This window comes from Cynocephalus volans, chromosome 7, assembly GCF_027409185.1.
Source record: "Cynocephalus volans isolate mCynVol1 chromosome 7, mCynVol1.pri, whole genome shotgun sequence".
In the NCBI taxonomy this organism is placed as follows: Eukaryota; Metazoa; Chordata; class Mammalia; order Dermoptera; family Cynocephalidae; genus Cynocephalus; species Cynocephalus volans.
Genome location: NC_084466.1, coordinates 97,841,008 through 97,865,582, shown reverse-complemented (window position 1 = coordinate 97,865,582; position 24,575 = coordinate 97,841,008). Strand labels below are relative to the sequence as shown.

General features: G+C 51.3%; 1 protein-coding gene across 3 annotated transcripts in view; it reads left to right on the top strand.

The window, feature by feature from the left end:
• The first annotated feature begins 3,299 nt into the window (after positions 1-3,299).
• The window catches only part of CDH23 (cadherin related 23), a 372,185-nt gene continuing 350,909 nt past the window's right edge, over positions 3,300-24,575 (top strand). For all 3 annotated transcript variants that reach the window (XM_063101657.1, XM_063101655.1, XM_063101656.1), the window contains exons 1-2: positions 3,300-3,366; positions 7,907-7,984. In XM_063101657.1, coding sequence (XP_062957727.1) covers positions 3,300-3,366; positions 7,907-7,984 — 145 coding nt within the window. The remainder of the gene's footprint in view (positions 3,367-7,906; positions 7,985-24,575) is intronic.

The following is a 24,575-nucleotide window of genomic DNA, read 5'->3' as shown; positions in this document are numbered from 1 at the left end:
CAGGGAAAACTGGCTATCAGCATGGACTAGTTCAGGCCTGGCTACTTTGCTTCACCCTTTGGAGCCTGTGCCACCTTTACCTAATGTCTGTGCCACCTCACCCCAAGGTTAGGATGGAGGCAGAGTCAGGATGGAGCTAAGATTGTCCCTGCTTCTGGATGCTCTGGAGGTGGCTCCTGCCAATCTTGCAAAGTTTGAGTTGGGCTTGGCCACCCTTGACTGACAGATAGGGGCACTGAGAAAGTTTGATCTCTTCCAAAGGGGACAGGGGATGAACAGACATTAAAGAGAGAGGTTGGAGGCCCAGGGTGCCGGGCAGGGTCAGAGCTGAGTCAGCACGGCGGCGGCAGCAGAGGCGTCATGCACGTGTGTGTGGTGTGCAGGTGCTCCCTTCTTGGTGGACATTCATTGTAGGGTGTGGTTTGTGCTCCTCAAGGGAGGGGCTGTGGCTTCCCCTTTTATACATAAGCAATGCAAATAGCATGGGACTCAGAGTCAGGCAGACTCGGTTCCAATCCTAGCATGACTTTTCTGAGCCTCAACTTCCTCATCTGTAAAATGAGGACAAGAATACCTACTTCACAGAGCTATTGTGGAAGATTGAGTAAAAATTATACTGGCCCGTGGGATAGCCTAACAAGTGTTCATTTTCTTCTTTTCTTCCTCCCTCCCCTTCTCTGTAGACTTACTGCAACACCCAGCAGAATGGTGTGCCCTCCCCAGCTATTTGTGAATGATGTTCTGAGCAGGTGTTGTTTAAATCTTATAACATCTGGTTTAGAAAGGCAGAGGGCTGGAGATATTTTTTGTAAAGACACTCACTCACTATGAGATGTCAGATTCTCACTTAATTGCTCTGTGCCTCGGTTTCTCCACTTGTAAATCAGAGATAATGCTAGTGATGCTGGCTAGCTTCTTTGCAGAGTATGATAGGATCATGCAAGATAACAGATGGAAAGTGATTTGAACGTTTAGAAAAAGGCATCCTGCTCAACCTTACTCGTAGTTAGGGAGATGCAAATTGAAGCAACAATGCCATACCATTTTTCATGCAACCGATTGGCAACCATTTAAAAGAGGGATCACTTCCAGGTGGGCACGTGGGCCCTCTGGTATACTGCTGGAGGGACTGAATTGTTACATCCTCTCCCAGAAGGTAATATGGCAGTGCCTAGTAAAAGTTTGCACATGTGCTCTGTTTTGTATTTAATAGATTCAGCACTCCCACTGCTGCAGAACCAAGAAGAGCAAAGCCCTGACACAATCATGTGCAGAGAGATGTCCACGGTGGCATTGCCTGTGGTGGCAGGAACCTAGAGACATCCAAATGCCCATCAATAGGGGATGGTTACCTCCATTAGGAAATATCCATACTATGAACAATTATTAGTTCTTAAAAATAAGGAGGTAGTTTTAAGCAATGTTGGCCTGGAGCGTTGTCAGTGGAACATTATGGCATGAGAAAAGCCAGTTGCTTTTATATAGAGGGCAACTCCATTATTTTAAAGATAAACAGCAGCCACAGGGCTTCCTACAATGAGCACTATTTGCTGGGGTGCAGAGAAAGGTCTGGTAGGAGGCATGCTGGGCTCAGCCTGCCCATTCTGGCTGTTGGATGGGTCCTGTTTGGCTCACAAAGTGTTACTTACAAATTGTATTATTTGCCAACATTTAAAAATTGAATTCATGTGAAAAAGTCTAATTTCCAGGTTTTCATTCAGAAAAATCAGAAGCTCTGACACACTGGGCCCACATTCCCTCTTGGCTGAAACACATCAGCAGCTGCTGCTTTTGGACAGAGCGTGGGACCTCCAAATGGCTGTCGTCCCCACCCACCCGGCATCTTCCTCATTTATATTCCCTGCCTGGCGCCTGGTGGCATTTCTGTTTGCAACCCCTGTGATAGGCTGTCAACATTTGGGGGGAATTCGTCCTTTATTATTCAAATACATCTTATAATCTTTTATTCTTCAAATGACTGTTTCATATTTTGTAATGGGAATGTTTTAAATACAGTATTAGAAGGAAAATGAAAGGGTGCCATGGGCCATTGTATGTCATGTTGGTCAGGAACCATCTGGTGGGGTCACCTTATTGTCCACTCAGGATGCAGGTTGAGAGAGAGACCTTTCCAGGTCCAGAATTAAGGGACCTGAGCTCTCAGCCTTCTTAATCTCTTGCCCCAAGATCTTGGTAGAGATGTGGAATTCTCTCCATAAAATCCTTTCCTCTAATTCTAGTCAGCTCCTGTGTCCTTCCTGATCACTCATTGATGAGGGAGATAGCACGTCCACTTGGAACCAGGTGCTGATTCCACTCACTAGCTGGGAGTCTCTGAGCAAATCAATGAACAGCTTTAAGCCTCCAGACCCTCCCTTGTGCACCACGGAGGTGAGGGCCCCAGGCAAGATGTACAGCAGGTGCTCACTGAAGGGAGCTGTGAGTTCCATGGGAGGGGCCGGTAGTTCTGTGGGAGGCTGGGGTTCCCCACTGATGAGCGTGGGCCCCCTGGTGTCACTGCTAGGCTCTAGGAGGTTAAGAAGGAGCAAAGGACCGCTTTAGCTTCCCAGAGACTTGCTGTGGGCCCTGGGTAGTCACCTTCCCTCTGCCTGCTGCTTCCTTTCATATCCGAGGTTATGGGATAAATGGTGGATATAAAAAAATAAAAGGCATGTTTTATTTTACAATAAAAGTAATTTCAAAATTAAAAACAAACGAACAAAACAAAGCAAAACAGGATAAGATAAGTCATTGGGCACATGGAATAGGGGGGTGATAGGCTTGTTGGACCCATTCAGTCTACTCTGACTGCTGTTTGCCTGGTCAGCAACCATCTCCTTAACTCTGTCCCAGGCTAAGCAGTCTCTGTCACTCCTGGGGGAGTGGCCTTGGAGGATGGAGGCAGCTGCCCAGCCCTCCATCCACTGAGCCCAGAATGTCACCAACGTGTACCCTGTGCCTGCCAGTGAGTTGTGCCCACAGAGTCCCACCACCAGGGCTGCCAGCCCCCACAAGGGCAAAGAGGGCCCTGTGGCCCCCGCCCCTAGCCCAGTTACTGTCAGGCTGCTGTGATATACACAGGACCAGACAAAAATAAAACCAAATGACGCAGACCCTCTCTTCTTTCCTGCGTTCCCCTCCCTGTTCCCTGCCATTTGAGTTGATTCCTTCTCCTCCCTTCTCAAGCCCAATTCTCGCTGGAGCTGCAGAGGTGGGGAAGTGCTGGAGGGGCTGAAGAGCATCCCATCCCCAGTAGGAGGCTTCTCACCCTCTTCTCCTTCTTTGTGTCCCCAGGAGCCATGAGGTACCACGTCGCCACCAGCTGCCATGTGGCCTGGCTTTTTGTGCTGATCTCTGGATGCTGGGGTAAGTCCAAACCTCCCCTTCTCTCCCCCGATATCCGACTCTGCACAGGAGAACAGACTGGGTGGTATTTGGACCAGGGGTTCAGCTCTGTGCCCTGGGACTTGGCAGACTCTGCTTTGCTGTGTGACTGAGGTACACACTTCCCTTTCTGGGACTCAGTTGCCTTCTGTAGCTCTCACAGTGCTGAAAATACCAGCTGTCCCCAGGGCCTGGAACACATGGGGGAATGGGAGGAGCCTGGAGAAATACTTGCACTGTAAGGGAAGGAGGCATCTGTGACCATGCACTGTCCTTCTCCTGGGATGCAGGAACTGGCCACAGTTCTGTTCAGTTTCACAGCTGTCTTTTGAGCATCTACTGTGTGACAGTGTGTGTGCCCACTGTGCCCAACTCTGGGGGAATGGATGAAATAACTTGTTCTTGAGGAGTTCAGAGTCCAGCGGGGGCTTTACTGTAACACAGGAGGTGAGTAAGGGTGTACATGGCTCCAGAGAAGCCCATCAGAAGAAAAGAGTGACGGGGCCTGGGGGACAGGAAGGGGAAGTGTTAGATTTGGGCTTTGAAGACTGAGAAGTAGTTCTAGATGAGAGAAGAGGAAAGAGCGAGTCCTGGAGGAGGGAATAGCCTGAGGGGAGGGGTGGCAGCTTGGAGTCTCTTCTCTGTAGGGCACTAGCCCCGCTTCCTAGCCTGCAGCAGCTAGTTCCACATGATAGCTCTAGTGACCACAGAGGAGGACAGGAAATGCTGGACAGCAGGTGGCAAGGAGCAGAGAGTTCTGGGCTGCGCTGAAGGAAGGCCAGGACAGCAGGCCCGCCTGGCATGGTGTCCCCCAGGGCTGAGGCATCCCCAAGGAAGAGCCACAGAATGGTGTGCCTGGTGACACAGGCAAACACATTCCGGTGGGGGGCCAGCTCCTTCTCCCCCTCCAGGGAGCCAGATGGAGTCTCCAGAGGAAGCTGCAGCTTTGTGCTCGCTGCAGTGTTGCTAGCATCCTACAGCCTGAGAGTCCTTTGAAGGTCCCCTGTTCTTGCCTCCTTGTTTGGAGGAATCCCTGATGGAATGCCCCCTGTGATGGGGAACTCACTTCCATCCAGGCAGCCTGGGATTAGAGCACAGCCTCAAAGACTCTCAGAGGCAGAGCGGGAAGGAGTCTCAGACCCTCTCTCAGCTCCCGGTGCATTCTGCCAGAGGAGAAACTGAAGCCTGGAGAAGCAACTGGCCCGTGGTCACGCTGTTAGGGCTCTGATCCTCTGTGGGGGCTTTTGTCAGGATACCACCTCGCCCTGCCCCTCTCTGCCCCATGCAGGAAGCCTCAGCCAGGGCACCTAAAAGCAGCTCTGGCCTCTGGGTTGAGGCCACACGCTGGATGGTAGAAGTCAGGACACCTTCCTCAGCCTCCCCGGGGACTCTGTGGTCTTGGACATTCATGCCCTTCCCCTGCTCTGTTCCACTCACTCGCTTCATCTATTAAAAAGGAAAACGTATGTGAAAATAAAGCAGGTGCTAAGTCCTCGGCTTCCCTCTTCAGTGAGATGTGGCCGTCTCCCCTTGAGCTCTCCAGGTGAAAGATGGTCTTTGTATTCAATGTGGGCACAGGAGAGAAGCAAGGAGCCAGGCCTTCTGGGTTCCAGTCCCCCTTCTGCCAGGGCATTCTCTTGGCCAAGTTTCTTAACCTCTCTGTGCTTCAATTTCCTTATCTCTAAAATATGAATGATAATAGGACTTTCCTTCTTGAGTTGTCAAAATGATCAAATGAATTAATATGTACATCAGCACTTGGAACAGTCCCTTGCACACATCAGGTGTTCAGTATGTGTTTGCTCTTTGGTCATTCCCAGATCAGGTCCCTGGACAGCTCCACACCTCCCTGTCCCTTTCCCAGCTTTGTCCCTGACTTACGTGTGTGGAAATCCTCATCATTCAGCAGCTGCTGCGCCCATGCGGTGTCTTCCAGAGCTTTCCCCCCACCCTTCTCCCCACAGGCCTGTTAGGGTGTTTGAAATACTTAAAGCTGGCCAGCCCCTGTCCACTGTACCGGCTCCAGGTAGGAAGCTGGCAGTGTGGGCTGGCGGGGAGCAGGTTCAGGGCAAGGCTGACGTGCTGCAGGCCCATGGTGAGAGGGCCCAGGAAGCTGGGCTGCTCCTTTTGTCCCAGACCTCGTCCCCTTCCTTTCTACAGCTGATATGGTCCCGCTTCGCTGGAGGCCTCAAAGCTCCTGAGGCAGTGGCTTTGCCTCAGGAGCACACAGCCTTCGAGCTCTAAAAGTAGTTTTTAAGAGAATAAGTTACTGTCTGCCTGAATAAGTTACTGTCTGCCTGCACCCTCCTTCCTGCCCTACCTGCCAGCCCCTCCCAGTCCCCATGTGCTGGCACTGGAAGCCCAAGGACATCAGGCCTCCGGGGGTGGCAGGCTGCTCTGAGAACACGGGTCCTGCCTGCAACGCATGTCCCGAGTGTCTGCCCAGCTGCCCATGTGGAGCTCTCAGCGGCTGATTATTGGCAGATCATGCGAAATAAAATTTAAAAATGAGTGATGCAACTGCGGGCAATTTTTTTTTCTCTCTGGTTTCCCACCCCCAGCCCAAGCCTTCCGCTGAAATTCTCCGGGCATCCCTGAGCCTTCAGCCTCAGCTCAGCTGTGTCCTGCTTTCCCGTATCCATATCCCAAGGTCCCAGCAGGGATCAGAAGCTTTCCCCTCTGGCTGCGAAGGCATCACCGTTATTAGTACTGAAATTAATAAGAGCTACCATTTATTAGGTGTTTGCTGTGTGCCAGGGACATGGTGTTAAGCTCTTTATGTATGTAATCTCATTTAATCCTCAGGTTAGCCATGAAGTAAGTCTGTTATTATTGCTGTTTTACACACAAGTAAACTGAGGTATGAGAGGATCTTGTGGCTAGAAAGGGGCACAAGGAGGTTTCAAAAAAGGCTAGGCCCTTGACCACTAGCCTCTTTTGGAAGCTGTTGTGTTTCTGACATGAGAGAGTGGAGGTGTGTGTGTAGGTGCATATGGGTATTTGCAGTGGTCAGGGAGGGCTTCCTGGAGGAAGGGACATCTAAAACAACAATTGAAGGATGAATGGGAATTTGGCAAGTGAAAGCAGAAGAACCAGCAGTCCTGGCCAGGAAGTGAGAGAGAGGCCAGAATATTTGAGGAACGAGAAATGGCATCAGCCTGGCTGCCTGAGCAGGTCAGGGAGGAGGAAAAGATGCCAGAGTCTCTTAGCTCTGCCTGGTCCCCACTAGGAGGCATGTCAGGCAGAGGGAGGAAGTGCCCCACCCTGATTCCAGCCTTCTCATCCTCTGGGAGCCTGGCACAAGCTCTGAGGGAGCCTTGGGTCAGCAGAAACAAGGGAAGGGAGAGCTGCTCCCCTGCCCACGTTCGGGGCCCCTGGGGAACCCAGCAGGAGCCCCTGTGGCAAGTGCTGCACAATGTCGGCCCCACCACGAGCCAGACCTGCTGCCTCCTGGCTGGCAGGACCAAGGGAGGAGAACCATCAGATGCCTACTGAAGGCCTGAGAACAAGCTGTGGGACGGTGAAGCCAGCCTCGGGGGCCTCTGTGGGGGACTCCTCGTAGATGCTCAGTTCCTCAGCCCATGCAGGTGTCACCCTGACCCCTCCCAGACCTGGCCTGCACCTCGAGGCCATCACAGAATGGCACACGGTTAACAGCAGTAGCTTTGAGGCCTGGGTTCCTGTGCGGCCTGTGCCACTTGCTAGCTGTGTAAATACGTAAGGCAGGTTACTCAGCCCCTTAATCCTCATTTTCCACAGTAAAAAGGGGAGATGTAACGGCTGCCTTATCATCAGGACTGATTGAAGTGATGTAAGTGGCTGGTACAGAGAAGGGGGTCCCATGGGTGACAGCTGTTATTAGTATTATTATTATCATCATCATTTATCCTGTGGGACCAGCTGGCCATCCCTTCCCACTGCAAATATGTACTGAGAGCCTTCTCATTGCCAGGCCCTGTGCGGGCACTGGGGTTGCGGTGGCCAGCCACACCCTTGTCCTCACAGAGCCCACGTTCCACCCAGAGCCACGCTGCCTGCAGAAACACGACGCAAGCAGCACATGGGATTTCACATTTTCTAGGAGCCGTGTTAGAAAAGGAAAAAAAACAACAGATGAAATGCATTTTAATATATTTTACTTAATCCAGTATATCCAAAATGGTATCATTTCAACATGTAACCAATATAAAAGATTAATGAGACAGTTTACACTGATTTTTTTCACACTCTGAACTCCTGTGAGTGTTTTACACTTAGGGCACTTCTCGGTGTGGACCAGGGCTCAGTAGCTGCACATGGCAGAGGCCCTGCTGACCCTACAGCCTGACGGCTGCCTGCCTGCTTGATGGTGTTTTTTCCCACTTGTCCTGAGGCAGGACAGTGACCTTCGAGGTCTTGGGAAGCTGGCTGTGGCACTGGCACAGGTTCAGTGCCCGCTGCGGCCCTACTCTGCGTCACCTTGTAGAAGCATGAAGCTGGTGCTGGGGGGATTTGGCTGACGCTTTCGTCCTCTGACTTCCAGGCCAGGTGAACCGGCTGCCTTTCTTCACCAACCACTTCTTTGACACGTACCTGCTGATCAGCGAGGACACGCCTGTGGGTGAGTTGGCACATGGGCTGGTGGGCGTGGTGGGTGGCAAGGGGTGACCTCCCTCCCCACAAGTGAAGGGGATATTAGAGGTTGAGACCATCTTCTACCCATTGTTGGAATCTCCTCCATGGTGTTCATTGGGCCCTTGCTCAGATGCCTCCAGGGACAGGGCATTCAGTACTTCCCATGGTGGCCCATTCCACCATTCAGAGAAGAGGTCTGAATGTCAAGGGTCTGTCACACTGAGCCCAAGGAGCTCTACTTCCACTTCTGGGCCTAGTTCTTTCCTACAGAATGGCTCATTCTTCTTCTTTTGAAGCCCTTCTGGATATTGGAAGATGGCAGCTGTTGTAGTTTATTTTGTGGCCTTTTACCAAGTTTTCTGAACTGACTGTGCCTGGTTTTGTCATTAGAAAAAAAATGCACTATTGAGGAGGGCATCCTGGTGCCTGCCCCTCACACCCACTTAAGTGGTCTCATCACCTAGTTCTGTCCTCATGTCTGGGCCCCTGCTGAGGGCCTGGCTCCTACCCCTGCAGCTTGACATCTGCACTCATGCCCCCCATGGCCCTAGCTCAGCTCTAGGGCCCCAGAAGCTTCTCCGGAAATGGGGATTGGATTGCAGTGGTGCTGGTGAGGGGGCACCTGTGCCTGGGTGCCTGCAGGCACACAGCAGAACCTGAAAAGGTCCCACCCTCTCTGTCCTCTCATTCTTGTTGGTGCCACTGTAGAGAAATCTGGGGCTTCTTGCACTCAATTCTGCATCCTCTGTGGGTAACAGAGGCTGTATACGTCAGGGATCAGCATGGCACATCTTTTAGGAGCATTGCTTGTACTGAAAATGAGGCAGGATGGCTTGGAAAGAGAGAGGAGGGGTATTAAGATACTTGACTACTGGGTCATTTAAAGCATTCTTCATGTCCTACCTGATGTGGGTGTGTGGTAGAGTGGACGCACGGTTCTTCAGAGACAATCTCTGTTGCAGTGCGGAGCCTGGGGCAGGCCTGGACTCTCCCCTGCTGCTGTGGGGGCATGTGAGTACCCCTTGCACACATACTGCTGGAGGCTTTTTTGCAGGAGGTGCTGGACACAGCTGGCATGTATCTGAACTGTTGTGGAAACTATCACTACAATCCAGTAGCATTGTATTTCTAGGAACTGTGAGGGGAGACCTCTGTGGAAAGTGGCTACTCCTTTGGTGACAGATCAGTATTGTAAGGCTATATTTGGGGGTTGGGGTTTGCGCATTTTTGGGGCCATTCAGGAAGGAGGTGCCTGCCTCTTTGGAATGCTTTTCCAAAGGCTGAGCTCACACTTTGGACAGCGTGGTTACAAGTCCTTTGGGGACCCTGCCGAGCTATTTGCTCCCCTGTGGATTGGGTCGGAGGATGTTTGTGGACTGCTGGATTTGTAACACAGCCGTGTTCTTTTGTTGGAATTTGTCTGTGGCTCCTCCCCCACCCAGACCTGGGCATGGCTGGTGTGGAGCCAGCAGGGTGAGCACCCAGTCAGCACCCAGTCAGTACATAAGTGTAGGTGATGAATGAACTGTTAGCAGCCTGTGTCACCGTCAGGGGTTCTACTTTTTTCAGTTCATGCATGAATTCATCATATTGAATGAATTCAGAAAACAGAGGCATGCCCCTCTGTGCCAGGCCTGGGTGCTGTGGGCACAGAGAGGACTTAGACAGATGGACAAAGCAGTCAGTGTCCCGAGTAACAGGAACCAAGCTGGATGTCTGCTTAAATCCCCATGGGGGATGGAAGGAGGAGGTGTCATCTCTCTGGGTGCAGAGCAGAGGCAGGAGGAGGCAGCAGAGGTTTTGGGGAAGTGGTGGCACTTGAACAGGGTCCTGAAAGAGTCCCTTCCCATATCTTCACACACTTTCTTGTGGCTGGATTTTGTAAGGGTCCATTTTAACCTCATCCTCTGTGCGATTCCTTTGTGGTGGGGGGAATATATTTGAAGCAGGTGGGCCACTGAGGCAGACGTGAGTCACCAAGTGACCTGGTGCTGACTGGGGGAGGCAAAGACTCCTCTCAAGTGAGCAGTGCTGTCTCTGCCCCCATCTGTGATCCCGCATTGCTGAGTGTGGAGTCCTCAGAGGTCTGTGGTGCAGGGAAGGTGATGGGTGGGGTGGGCATTGCTTGGCCAGTGCTGACGGTGACAAGCCCTGGTCTGGACGCCCACCCAGGAAGCCCTCCAGCAGGCCCTACTCCCATTACTTTTGGCTGTGGCTCTTGATTGGCTTCTGCAAACGCCAGCATTGATCGGCCTCTGGACTCAAGCCCGTTAAGGCCGCACTTGGCAGTCACAGCAGGGGCGTCTGTCTGGTGCTGTGGGGATTGATCCCTGGCTCCAGGGGGCCGTAGGATTGAGAGGGGGCTGAGTGAGCTGGAAGACAGCTGTGCTCATCTCTCTGGGCAGGGGTAGATGCTGAGCTGGCCCAGCACCCTCCTGGCCTCTTTCTTTCCTTTTGAATCGGGATGGAGGCAGCACAGCTCTGGCCTGAAAGTCAGGACCCACTTTCTGTTCCTTGCTGCACCTCCCTGGGTCTCTACCTCCCCATCTTACAGTGAGAGGGCATTGGAAAATAGGTCCAGTGGATTTTGGCTTGAGCAGCCTGGGGTGCTTCCAGGCCCTCAGGAGAGACAGGCCCGGAGCCCTCCTTTGAGTGCTGGCACCCACATGGCCCTGGGCATTTGGAGGGTAGACGTGGGCTCACGTGGACATGGCAGGCTCCACGGGTGCAGGTCTCTGACCAGCAGTGGCCAGGGGGAGGGGGAGGGTTGAAACAACTTGTCCCAGGGGACTGGCCCTTTGCTTCCCATGAGGAATGGGGTAGTAGTCTTGACTTTGAGGCTTGACTCTCATTAACCATTTGCTCTCTGAATCTCAGTGTTCCAACCTGCAACATGGGGATAGGATATTCCCCTCACTGCATTGCTGGGAAGTTCAATTAAAATATCACTAACTCCAGAGCCTCCACACCCGCAATGTTGTGTTGTTACTGAAGGGAGAGCCTGTATGTGGCCCAGGGATGGCTGGGTGGGCTATCCTGGCAGCCATGTGCCTGTGGGGGGTAGTTGTGGGGTGGCAGACAAACACATCGATAAGCTGGGTGCAGTGCCAGTTCAGAACCCAAGCCAGGCCCAGAGTATCAGCTCACTAGAGGTCAGAGCTGTAGGCAAATCAAACTTCCAGCTCCAGGGCTGATTATTCAGCTTCTGCGTGGACACCCAGTGAGGGGGAACTCCTAATCTTACAAGGCAGCTCATTTCTCTGCTGTGTGACAGTTCCAGAAATAAAGAATTCTAATTAATATTAATACGAAATCTGCCTTCCTGGGACTCCTACATATTGGGTCTAATTCTGACTGCTGGAGCCTTACAGAATAAATATCATATTATATATGATATATGATATTTTATATACATATGTAATATACTATCATAACGACAGCATTTATTGAATGTTCAAGGAAGTGTCCTAAGTGTTTTTATGTATTAATTCATTTTCAAAGTTCCTTTTAAGAATTAGAGGTAGAGTTTGGCTACAGGCTCTTTCAGGATGTAGTTTCTGTGAACGCGTTCTCCTGGGTTAGAGATTGGGACTTTTATCCACCCCTGGACTTCTGAGCCTTTCCATTTGTTATGCTCTTGCCTCAGTTCCCAGCTGTGGGCCAGTGCCTTGGAAGCGAGAGGGGAGGGCACTGGCCATCTGAAATCCCTTGCTGAGGCTGCACGTTCCATTACTATCTCCTCGCCTATCTCGGGCTTCAATTCCCTCTGTGTGATGTTGTTTTTAAAGACCATCTCCCACCAGAGGAGACAGAAGCCAAATGAAGTCATTAAGTAGCTCTGCCTTCCTCTGGTCTGTTAACATTGCCCCGCTTCCATAGATGGGCCTCACGTCCCTGTGTGTCTTGCTCCAGACATGAACATCAGTCATTGGCAGCAGAACCTGGCCTGGGCAGGTCGGAGCAGGGGCAGATCAGCAATTCAATCCCTGGTCAGTGCGTTGGCATCACCCATACCTTGGCTGTAGCTATCAGCAATGAGTGGCCACATCTATCTTTAGGATAAGGGACAGGTACCACAGGGGTGCTGCCTCCAGTTCACCTCCTGGATTCCCTCCAGACATTCCACCAAGTGTTGCTCGTGTTGAGATCATCACCAATCTTCATCTTGCTAAATCCAGCCATCAGTTCTTGGAACTCGTGGCCTTGTAGCACTTGGCGTTTTTCTGGTCCGGGACAACGCCTCCCCCTCAGTCTCTTCTGTTCCTCCACATCTGCTCTGGCTCTCAGCATGGGGGGCCCAGGGGTTCTGCTCTCTCATCTGTCCTCCAGCTCTCGCTCCCATCGTGATCTTGCCTGGTCTTGTGGCTTTAGATACTCTCTATCTGCTGGTAATTCCTAGATTTATATCTTCAGCCTGGGCCACTTCTCAGAGGAGACTCCAGACTCAAATGGCCACCTCTCCACTCAGCATTTCCACCTGGGCGTCTAAAGAGACATTCTCAACCTCATCACGTCCAAAGCTGAACTCCTGATCTTCCTCCCAAAAAACCTGTTTTGCTTGCAGCCTTTCCCATCTCAGGCAGTTGCTACTCCATCCTGCCAGTTGCTCAGGTTGCAAACTCGGAGTCCTCCCCGACTCTCCCCTTTCTCCCTCACCATGTGTCCAATCCATCAGCAAACCCTGTTGGCTCTATTGTGAAAATAGGTCCAGGATCTTCTCATGTCCCACCCACTCCTTCCACTTCTGTCACCGTGGTCCAATCGTGGACCACCCCAGCAGCTTCCTTGTGTCTTGGTGGTCTTCTACTCCTGCCCTCACCCCTGATGCAGCCTCTTCTCGTCCTAGCAGTGGACTGGCCCTGTTCAGACTAAGACAGAGCCTGCTCAGGAGGTCTCCATCCCACTTGGAATAAAAACCAGCATTTTTACATGAGATGAAGGCTGTTTGGAACCAGCCCCTGCTGCCTCTCAGACTTCACCTCCTACCCCTTTGTCCCCCTCATTTGCTCCAGTCCAAACACACTGGGCTCCTGTAGCTCCTTAAATGTGAAAGGTGAGCTCCTACCTCACGGTCTTTGCAGGTACAGTTCCAGCTGCCTGAAGTATGATGTGCCTCCTCTTATCAATCAAGTTAGTCCAGATGCCACCGTCTCTGGTGGCCTTTCTGGGTCCCTCCAGGCAGGGATTAAGTGCTGCTCCCTTTGCTTTGTCCAGTGCCTGGTCATCCTCTCTGTTAGTACCCATCACAGTGCTGTTGTTACTCAGTTGCTCGTGGACTATGAAATGCTTCCAGGTGGACTAGGCCATCTCTGTGTCCCCAGGCCCCAGTCCCGTGCCTGGCATGTGCCTGGAACTTGGGGTGCCTTAGGGAAGAAGTGAATGTCTGGAATCTATGATAATGTGGGGGAATCTTCCAAGGCAGAGGCTGTGGGCTGTCTCCATGCCATCCCTCCTGGAGACTTAGGCCCGGCGCTACCCTCCCCAGGGTGTGTTGGAGGGAGATGTTGGTGATGACGGGGATGGCTGCCCAGGGAGCAGGCCCAGGAGAGCATTTTCCCGAAGACGGCACAGACGCTGTACGTGCCTGTGCTTGTGAACAGTGAGGCCCATGCCCTACTGGGGGTCATGTTTTAATCATCCCAGCTGCCTGCTGGAGCTGCATGTGACACATTTGCTGGGGACCCTTGGGGCCCTGAGCCCTGGCTGGCCCTGGGGGAAGGGACTCAGAAGCAGCAGCATAAAACTTGGCTTGGAGACACCAAGCTGACCAAGGAGCTTACGGAGGGGTCCTGGGGGGCAAATCCATTGATCTGCTTCTCATACCTCAGGCGCTGGAGGGGGACAGTCTTCTCCACCCCAATTCTAAACACCTTGAGCCAAAAGCCTCGCAAATGTCTACAGGAAGGAGTGAAACCCTTTATCCTAGCCTGTCACCCTCCCATCCCCTCCAGCATCCCAACACCCCACACTCTTTCTCACTGCTGTGCCTTTGACCATGCTATTCCCTCAGCCGGGAGCGCCCTTTCCCTTCCCTGCCTGGCAAGTTCCTGCTCATCTTTCAAGATGCAGCTCTGATGTCACCTGCTTCAGGAAGCCCTGCAGCCTTCCCCCACTACCCCTCGCCAGCTTTGTCCTTGTGTCTTTGAAAGCACTCAGCACGTTCTACCATGGTTTTTTGTGTGTAACTCTACAATGAACTATTAATTTTTTAAGTATCAATTTTATTAATATTGACATTATAATTAGTTATCATTTTAGCATTTATGTATAATATAAGATTGTAGAGTGATAATATTAGCTATCATTTATTGATTGCCAGTCTCCTGCCAGGGCCTCTGTTAAGCATTTCCAATGCGTAGCCTCCTATAGAACTCACAATGACTCTCCTATAGAGGTGGCATTATATCCATTTTACAGCTGAGCAAACTGAAGCTCCATATCCTCTGTGCCAAGCATGGTGCCTGGCACAAAGCAGGCTCAGCAGGTGCTTGGTGAATGAGTGAATGGATGAATGAATGAATGAGTGGATATTGAATGTCTTGCTGATTCTCTTCTCCTTGGGTCCCTGTCCCTCCATTTGTCACCAAGGTTGGTGGACTTGGAGCTGACTTCCCCAGGCAGAACACCCAGCACCCCCAAAACATCTTGAGCCACAATTAAGGCGATAATGCCCATGCTTATCACCTACATGAGTAAATTATTCTTGTCAGGAGCCATTAAGGTGGGAGCTCAGGTTCATTAGGATGGATCGGGCCCAGGCAGTGCCTGGCACTCCTGCCAGTCGGCACTGATTAATTTCTCTGCAAACTCCATCGATGCCCAGCTGTTTCGTCTGGACCCAGGGAGAGCAATTTTCAGGTGGGTTGACCCTGCATCAGCAGTCTCAGCAGACAGAGGAGCTGTGAGCCTGCAAGTGCACTGACAACTCCCCGCAGGGGCGACCCCACAGGCCAGGCAGAGTGGGAGACAAGGGATAGCTGGTGTGACAGGAGGGCTATGTGGGCAGCCAACGCTCAGGGGGACCAGATGGCCGGGTGGGCAGGGCTAGAGCTGATGCAGAGTGGGTGGAGTCCAGGGTAGGTTGGACCCTTCCTGGGACTAGTCTCAGCAGCTAGTGCCCTGGAAGGGGCCGTTCCTCCTTCCCATCCCCTCCTTCCCTTGTCCCTTTAAAGAGAAGAAACCATCTCTTGGGAGAGGATGGAGAACCACGGGGTGAGAATTATTTTTCTCTTAACCAGGGATTTCTTCAGGACTGACGCAGGTGAGAGGGGTGGCGGGACCCCAGAGCCAACCCTTGGCAAGAGCTGGTGGCAGAGCTACAGGAAGTACAGGACTAGAGGGATGTGGATGTGAGGAGTCCAGTGGGTCCCAGGGCCAGCTGGTGTGCGCTGTCTGCATGGCTTGGGCTTTTCTGCTGACCACGTGTACAGAGGCAGTGTAGCCCGGTAGGTAACAGCAGTACAAGAATACAGGGCGTGATAGACAGTAATAAGTGTCACGGAGAAATAATCATCTGTGGTTGAAGGTAAGTCAGAGGTGGACAGTGGGGAGCGTAACAGCTGCTATTCCCCACCTTTGCTTTCACCCCCATCTGAAGGATCCTCAGAGGGCCCATCACGAAACCCTAGGGCCTCTTGTAGGACAATATGAAAACCACTGTTTTAGTCAAACATTCCCATGTTACAGATGGGGAAAGTGAGGCCCAGACTGTCTGGGTGTGAATCCCAGCTCGGCCTCTTACTAGCTGGCTGCCTCAGTTTCCTAATCTGAAAAATGGGCATAATAATACTAAGTTTACCTCTTTGGGTTTGTGTTACTATGAAGTGAGCGAATTGTAAAATGCTTAGAGCTGTGTCTGGCACATAGAAAGTGCTTAAAAATGTAAGCTGTAATTTTAACTCATTTACTTGCTTTTAAATTCCTGTAAATATCTTTTTAAAAGGTAACTTGTTGGTTGCCCACTGGGGAAGCTGCCTCTGGCTGTCGATCTATTGGAAGGCTGCTTGGTGCTCTCAGATTGACAACAACTAAAGGACCTGGCCTGGAAATTGGCCAGATAACCTGGCCCGACGATCACCACTGTCACCATGAATGAATTCTACCACTCATGTCTGGGGCAGCAGTGTACAACATGTGACTGTGCTCAGGCTGCAAGGGGTTGGGGGATACACCCAATGGGATAGTCTCCAAAAATAGGAGGGTGGGGGCTGAACACAGCACCCCCACAGAGAGACAAATGTCCATTTTATGATTTCACAGTGAAATCCCAGGACTGAGAAGCTGGCTGTGTTTTCATTACACATACTCACATTAAAATAAATACATAGCTTTTAAAATTGAAAAAAGTTCTTTTTACCTCCAAGACCATCTTGAGTATCATCAGTGGACCCCCACCATGTTTCAGGTGGAACTGGTCTAGACCAGTGAGTTTAATTTTCATTTATTTTTAAAACTTTTTATTTGGAAATAATTTTAGACTTACAGAAAAGTTGCAAAAATAGTACAAAGAGTACCTTTCACCTAGCTTCTTCTAATGTTAACATCTTGCATAACCATAATACTGTTACAGAAACCAGGAAAATAACATGGATACAGTACTGTACTGTTAATGATAGAGCTTATTCACATGTCGGCAGCTTTCTACTAATGTTCTTTTTCTGCAGACAATGTAATAACAATAATTTTTAAACTTTTTTAGCTGTGGAACTGTTTGGGCAAATGTAATCTTGCCCGGAAGTCTAGTAGGTAGGTAGGTAGAGAGAGAGAGAGAGAGAGAGAGAGAGAGATAGACAGACACACATATATACTTACATTCATTTGTTCATTCAACAAATGTTTTATTGGGTGTCTTCTCTGTGTCAGGCTCAGTTCCAGGTATGGGATGTGAACAAAACAGACAAAAATCCCTGCTCTAGGGAGGTGACATTCCATGAGGGAAGCAGACAGAAGGCAACATAGAAGAAAAATATACATATGTTTTTATAATAATGATAATTTTTATTTTCAGTAGAATTGCTCCTTGTTTAATTTTTTCTTTTTTTACGGCTGCATAGTACAGGGATCCGAACCCTTAGGCCTTGGTGTTATAACACTGCATTCTTGCTAACTGAGCTATTTGGCCAGCCCCTATATGAATGTTAGATTGTAATAAGTGCTAAGGAAGGATAATCATTTCTGGTGGAAGTTAAGGTTGCTGACAGTGGAGGCTGTAACAGCCCCTATTCCCACCTCTGCCTCAGAGGGCCCATGCATGATGAACCCTTAGGGCCTCCTATAGGGCAATTTGATGACCACTAGTCAAACCGTCCCAGTTTACAGATGGACAAACAGAGACCCAAAGGGGAGGAGCTTGCCCAAGGTCCCCATTGAGTTACAGTTGGGTTCCAGACTGAAGCCTGCCCTGACTTCACACACCAGCTGCAGAAAGGATTTGAGGGGGCTCTACCCATGTGGTCTAAGGGTGCCTCTGAGCCTGGAGAAGAAGGGGTGTCCTCCTGGATTGGTGGGCTTTGAGTGTGGAACTTGAAGTTTGGGGAAGGGGCTCATGGTGCCTCACTGCTGTCACCATCTGGAGGCAGAGTGTTTAAGGAGGGGAAGCAAGGCTAGCCCAGAGGCTCCCTGGGGCTGTCGGCAAGGGGGCCGAGGTTTTGGAGGAAGAAGATGATCCAGTATCTGTCCAGGAGATCAGATGCTGGGACCAAGGGGCCTGGAGCCTTGGGGTCTTAGTGCCCTCAGAGAGCCGGGATTTTACTCTTCCTTCTGGGAGGTTGGAGGGATGACTCGCAGAGCCCCTGGGAGGGCCTGAGTGCTTCTGTGGCCTTGCCTCCTGTCTGCCTTTTGCCCTCCAAGGGTGTGATAGGACAGATTAGTGCCCTCTTGGTGGGTTCTGTGGGCTTTAGCCACTTCCAAGAGGCCCCAGCCTGGACACATTTGGAGCCTGTGGCAGCCCCAGCTGTGGTCTGCCCCTCAAGACAGGGTGTGAGTGTGGGTGGGGCAGGTGTTTTGGATGCAGCCATAATAACACTAACAATAATGATGATGTGCCACTTGTTGTGTGGGCATGCTGATAATGCTATGCACTGAACACCTGTGCCAGGCTGCGCTGGTAGTGGGGTAGAGACATGCACATTAAATATAACTGTAAGAATAGCAACTATCGCTTATTATGCACTTACTCTGTGTCTAGATCAGCTCTTCATACACATTGCTTTGTTGAATCCTCACAGAAAACAGAAAAAGGGTCTTTATAACCCCTATTTTACAGATGAAGAGGCAGAGGCTCAGAGAAGTAACTTGCACAGGGTCACACAGCTTGTATAGGATGGAAATTAGACTTGAACCCAGTGCTGCCTGACCCCAAAGCCTGTGCAATTAGCCACAGTTCTGGGATTTTGTATGTGGGTCTTTGCTTTTAAGGAGCTCCTGTCTGGAGTGGAGGAGGACCAATGATAAGTGACCAGCCCACTCCAGGCAAGTAGGGGCATGAGCTGCTAATACCCCAAGAAGGAAGGAATTCACTCTGAGCACAGGGACACATAGAAGTCTTCACAGTAGAGGTGGCATTGACTGGTCAGGTTTTGATACGCTGAAGCCACAGGGGGGGCATTGGAGAAGATGGTGCTGGAACAGGCTGACAGGGGCAAGCAATTTGCATTGTGTCTGGATGGCGGAAATAGGTTGTTGTGGTTAAAAATAAAAATAATAATTATTATTATTTAGTATTTGTTTTACTAATTAGATTACCTGCATGATCTCATTTAATCCTCACAGTAATGATGGGAAGTCTGTTCTATTATTTCCATTTTACAGGCTCAGAGAGATCAAGCAAGCTGCCTAAGGTCCCACAGCCAATAAGCAGTAGTCAGGATTTGCATTCCAAGTGTTCAGTCTCCAACATCCAAGCTCTTATTACTAACCTGCTGTCTTTATGCATCTTCAGTTGCTGTAACTGAATACCAAAGACTGGATAATTTGTAAAGAAAATAAATTTAGTTCTTATAGTTCTGGAGGCTGGGAAGTCTAAGCGCATGGTCCTGGCATCTGGTGAGGGCCTTCGTGCTGTATCATAACATGGCAGAAGGCATTTTCATGGTGAGAAGGCATGAGTGTGTCAGCTGAGGTCTCTCTTCCTCTCCTTATAAAGTCACATCATGAGGGCCCATCCCGATGACCTTATCTAATGCTAATTACCATCCAAAGGCCCCAACTCCAATCAACATATGAATTTGGTAGTTAAGTTTTCAACACATTTAATTTGGGGGACACATTCAAACCACAGCACTTGCTATCCTGACTCTCAAGATTGTTTAGGATCTTTTCTCAGTTTGTCACCCAGGAACAAATCTCGATGGCCACTGGCCCACATTGGAGAGGTGCTGGGTGAAGAGGCAGCTGCTCCTGGGGAGGGGAGGTTGGTTGGCACAGCTGTGTCTGGGAGACCCTGGGTCCCATGCTTGGCTCTGCCATGCACTGTGTGAGCATGGGCAAATCGATTTCCCCGTCCAGGCCTCGCTTCTCTTTTACTCGGAAGATGCGTGTCCTTGCTGGACACACTATGCAGAGTTGGAAATGCTGCTGAAACATGACAAAAGCATGACACTAGTCAGGTCATTTGCTCTTGGTCCACGGCCTTTTCCAGTGACCTGCGGCAGTGGGGGTGGGTGCCTCGGCCAACTGTGCTGTGGCCAGGCAGCAGGTACCCCCTTTGAAGGAGTGGGGGGCTGGCAGATGAGGCTGGTTCATCTGTGCCATCAGATGAGGATGTGCTGAGCTTGCAGCCAACCGGGAACACTTGGGCTCTCTGGGAACCAGCCTAAAGTGTAATTTACAAGAGCTGAAAATCCTCCAGCTGGCTGGGGAGACGGTGACAGACAGAACCGACTTTGAACTTGTCAACACTCCCCTGTCCTGACTGTTCTTTACACGCCTCAGGGGACCTGTGAGCCTGACTGTTCAGCTACAGCTTAGCCTGGAATAGGAGATCAAGTTGTTTTGTCAGCACTTGACCAAGAAAGGGCTTGGATGCCCAGGAAAGTTGTCCCTTGGTGCAAGGCTCTCCCTGAAAGTCCCCTCTACAGGTGCCTTCCCGTTCCTCCTCTCCCCCATCTGGGCACAGTGCATCAAGCACCAGGAGGGGAAGCACAAGGCCTGGATTCTAATCCCAGCTCAACCACTTATTAGCTATGTGACCGTAGACAAGTACCTTAGCCACTCTGAGCCTCGCTTTCCACCTCTGCAAATGGAGATGATCATATTTGCCCAGCTAACTTCACAAGGAGCTTATGAAAGAGCTTTGAAAACAAAACCACTGTCCAAGTGGTGGATGCTGTTGTTATTGAATAGTTTGTAAGAGCCTCCGCTTCCAAGAAGCTCTCCTCACATCTTCAGCAAATGTGGACTGGCTACTTAACCTCTCTTTGCCTCAGTTTACTTAGTTGGAATATGGGAGTGATGATCACACTGTATTTACTCGTAGGGTTGTGGTGAGGACTAAAGAAGTTAATGAAAATCAGGTATTTAGAACTGTACTTGGCACATAGTAAGCCCTAATAGATGTTAACTATTATTATTTTAGTTGTTGTTGACTAGTGCTTTTCCCAGCTAGGTGAGAAGCAGCTTGGGGACAGAAATGATGCTCCATGTGGCCAAAACCCACTGTGCCGACACATAAATATTTGGTGCGGTTTTATGCATTACTCTTCCAAGAGACATTTTCACTTTCCAGGTGGGAGAGGCCCGCAGGCCCCTGGCCCCACCTCCCAGCCTGGCCATGAGTCCCCTCAGCACAGCTGCCGGCTGAAAGGTGGTGCAGGCACCAGTGGCCCTTGCAGCGGTGGGCAACTGCTCCTATCTCGCCAGACAGTGAGTACCGCCTACCAATAGGCTGGCTGCCTCCTGCTGCTAGTCCCCATCCATCCTGTCTGCCCCACAGCTCCCCGGAGTCAGTCTGTCCCCCTTCCCATGATGGCTGTCCAGGGTCTGCAGAGGCCTGTCCCCCAATCTGCCCTTCTTCATTCTAGAGGTGCTCAGCTCTTGTAGCATTCAGGTCAGACTTCGCCCTCCTACTCACCTTCCTGGTCACCCTCCTGTGTGCCAGCTGCTGTGCTAAAGACTTTTTGCATGCTTTGCTCATTTAATCCTCACAATGCCCCATGAAGGAGGTAGTTATGAAGCCCATTTTACAGATGAGGAAACTGAGGCTGAAAGGGGTTTGTCACCTGCCCAAGGTCTCACAGTCATAAAGTGGCTGAGCTGGATTCAAGCCTGGGTCTTTCTCCATCCATAACTAATGCTCTACCCTCTTTGGCACAGATCAGAGTGGGTGGAAAGGAGAACCTTCTGGCCCTGGGGCTGGTATGGCATCCTCACCCACCATCTCTGGCCTCTCTTCTTGCCTCCTTACTTGCCTTCATACCACATTGGATGGAGGTGACAAGAGCCTCAAGGCTTGGTCCCCTGTGGCCCCTTGCCCTTGGTCAGTGGAGAGGGCATATGCCCCAGTGTCACAGTGCTGCCTGTGGGCCCTCCTTTCCCGGGCTCTCTTGGCACCATGACTGTGTGTGGGGGGAGCCCTTGCACCTTCTAGGATTCAAGATGAATATGCCAGCATCCGGCCGCAGTGAGGTGGACGGATTATTGAGCGTTGAACCTGCCTTGCCGCATCAGCTGCTTTATGAGCTCTCTAGAGAAACTCTATGTTATAGATAACTCAGGCCTAGTGAGCAGAGACATGCGTTTGTCTCCCACATTCTCTTGTGCTGATGGGGCCCGGGCACTCTGCTCGCCCCATCTGGGAGCCAAGATGCAGCCTCAGCCTCTTTGCAGTGCTGATCATTGCCCTCCCACCCTGCTCTCCCTAGCCTTGTTTCTCTCATTGTGCTGCCCCAGAATGTGGGGTGGGGGGAGTGGTGCCCACCTGGTGTGGCCTCTGGCTCCAGGCTGCCTTGGACAGCCTGGGAAGAGCGGAGGTGAACGGGCTGGAACCAGCAGACACATCTCTTTGATTTCTGACACCTGTTAACCCCAGGGGCAGCCCAGCCTTGTCACTGAAGACACCACCTTGGTAGGTTGGCACACTCTCTGGGAGATCAGAAAAGATCCATAGTGTGGAGACTTGGCATGCTATTGGGGAGGTGACACATAGGGCATGAGCTCAGGGGAGCAAAGCCCCCCATGGGGCCCTGGTGGCTCGACTTACCCCTGCTCAGCCCAGTGTTTGTCCTAATCAATTGCTGCTCCCGCCACCCCTGCAGCCGCATGGGACTCTAGGGGACCATCTGGGTGGAGATAGGGATTGGACCAAACTCTGAACTCTGAGGGCCATGGCCATGTCTTGAAGTCTTTCAGCTGGGGTTGCCTGGAATGTGCACCAGCCTGACAGTGTCCCCTGGGAGCCTGGCACAGGTGTGGCACATGGGTGGTGCCAGCTCTGTGTGTAATGACTGTCTGTCCTGCCCAAGAGCACTTTCATTCTGGCTACAACAGCCTTAGGCTGGGGAAGCCACATGAGGGCCAGCTTGGAACAGGAGAATGTGGACAGCAGGGACGTCCCCCAGCAGGAATCCAGAGAACAGGCATTCACAGCTGTTGCCCAGGGGGAGCCTTCTGCCATCTTTAATGCAGCCCTTGCCCCGGCACTTCACAGGACGGAGTGTGATGGCAGCGGCTTGGGCTGAAGGCAACTTACAGACTCCAAGCCGTGTTCCCCACACATATCATCCTCACCACAACCCAGAAGGCTGTTCCTGCCCCTTTATAGAGGAGTAAAAAGTGGTGACTTGTCCAGCATTAGAGAGCTCACTCCACATCAGTGCCAAGGTTTGAATGGGACATTCTAACCCCTGGGGCATGGGCTCGTATCTGCAGTGCTTGGCTCTGTTCTCCGCTGTGTGCCCTTGGGTAAGCTGCCTCTTCGTGCCTCAGTTTACCCATCCTATAACAGGCCTCTCCCATTGAGTTCTTTTCCCTGAAAAGAGAATCAGCAGTTCTCTGACTCCAGTGGGACTCAGAATTCCCTGGAGGGCTTGTTATGACAGTTTGCCAGCCTCATCCGCTGAGTTTCTGATTCAGTAGGCCTGAGGTGGGCCTCAGAGTGTGCATTACCAACAAGTTCTTAGGTAGTGCTGCCACTGCTGGTGGCCTGGGGACCCCACTGAAAGCCACTGCCCTGGCCAGGCTGGTTCCCAGCCTCTGGGACTGGCTCCCTGAGTCTGGTGTGAGTCCTCCATCCTCCAGGCCTGGTGCAGCCCCTGGCTGCGTCTGCTTCTGCACATCATGCTGGGCTTCCTGGGGTCTGCCTCTGGCCTGCCTGACCATCTTCCATGTCCCCTGTCTGGGATGTGGCCTGTGTTCTCGCCACCTCAGCTGGGCTTATTATCAGATAACAGATGTGTGAATTAAGGGGGGGCCCTGGGGGAGAAGAGGTGCAGAGGTGGGGCTGACACCAAGATGCCAGCACAGCTTGTCCCCAGCCCCGCCTTTTGTGTTTACACAGAGTGGCTGCGCAGCAGTGGACATAATTACTCCTGACGGTCTTCATTAAAAGCTCTGGAGCAATTTACAGTCAATTAAGGAGAAAGGAACGGCGTCCTTCTTCAGCCCCCCCCCCCCCCAGTGCTTCAGAGGGAATCTTGCTGCAGCTGTGGGTCAGCTGGAAGCAGGGGTTTCAGGGAGGGGAGAGGAGTGTGGCTTCTGAAGCCAGTGAAACTGCTGTCCTCACAGACTCAACAGCCAAGCCATCCGGTCCCCAGCTCTAGGCTGAGCACTCACAGTGTGGTGGGAGAGGCCATGTACCCGGAGGAAAGTGCTCTGAGCTCTGCCCTGATGCATGCAGACTTCAGGCCATTAGTGAACCTCTTGGAGCCTCAGTTTTCTCATCTGTGTAATGGGGCCGGTCAAGCATGCTCTGCAGAGCTGGTGTGATAGTTTTGTGAAGTAATGACTATGGTGAGCACAGGGCCTGGCCCCCACCAGGTGCTCAGTGGCTGGGATGCTAATTCCTTTTCCACCTGGGGACCCTCACCTGCTCCTGCCTGCACAGGTGCTTTCAAAAAGCAAAAGGCTGCTCAGGTGTTGATAGTCCTAGGTCTGCCTGAGCCCGACTCGGTCCCCCCTCACTCTTTGAAGACCAGAAGACACACGTGGGAGTGCTCCTGAGGGGCAGGCCTCCAACCTCAGAGAGCCTGAGATCCAAGGGTGAGCAACCTCTTCTTTTGCCTAAAGGCCAATTTAGGAAAATTAAAATGCTCACCTGCTGCGTTTCCACATCTAAAATGAAAATAGCTTCATCGAACGCCATGGAGGAGAGAATGTCTATTTTCACAATTTAGATTACCTACTTTATTGACTAGAAACATGTCAATGAGAAAACTGCCACTGCTTTTTAGCTCCAAAAATATAAATATCTGAGTCTGTTTGAGAAATGGCAATAAAGAGGCCACGTTCTGAAATTATAACAGGGGCCATATCAAGGGGGCAGACTGCCCAGGAGCCCTTGGGGTGGCTGTCCCTGCTCCCAGCTGGTGCCCTCATTTGGTGAGGTGACATATGACATGTGGCATATGCCCAGCACAGAGCCT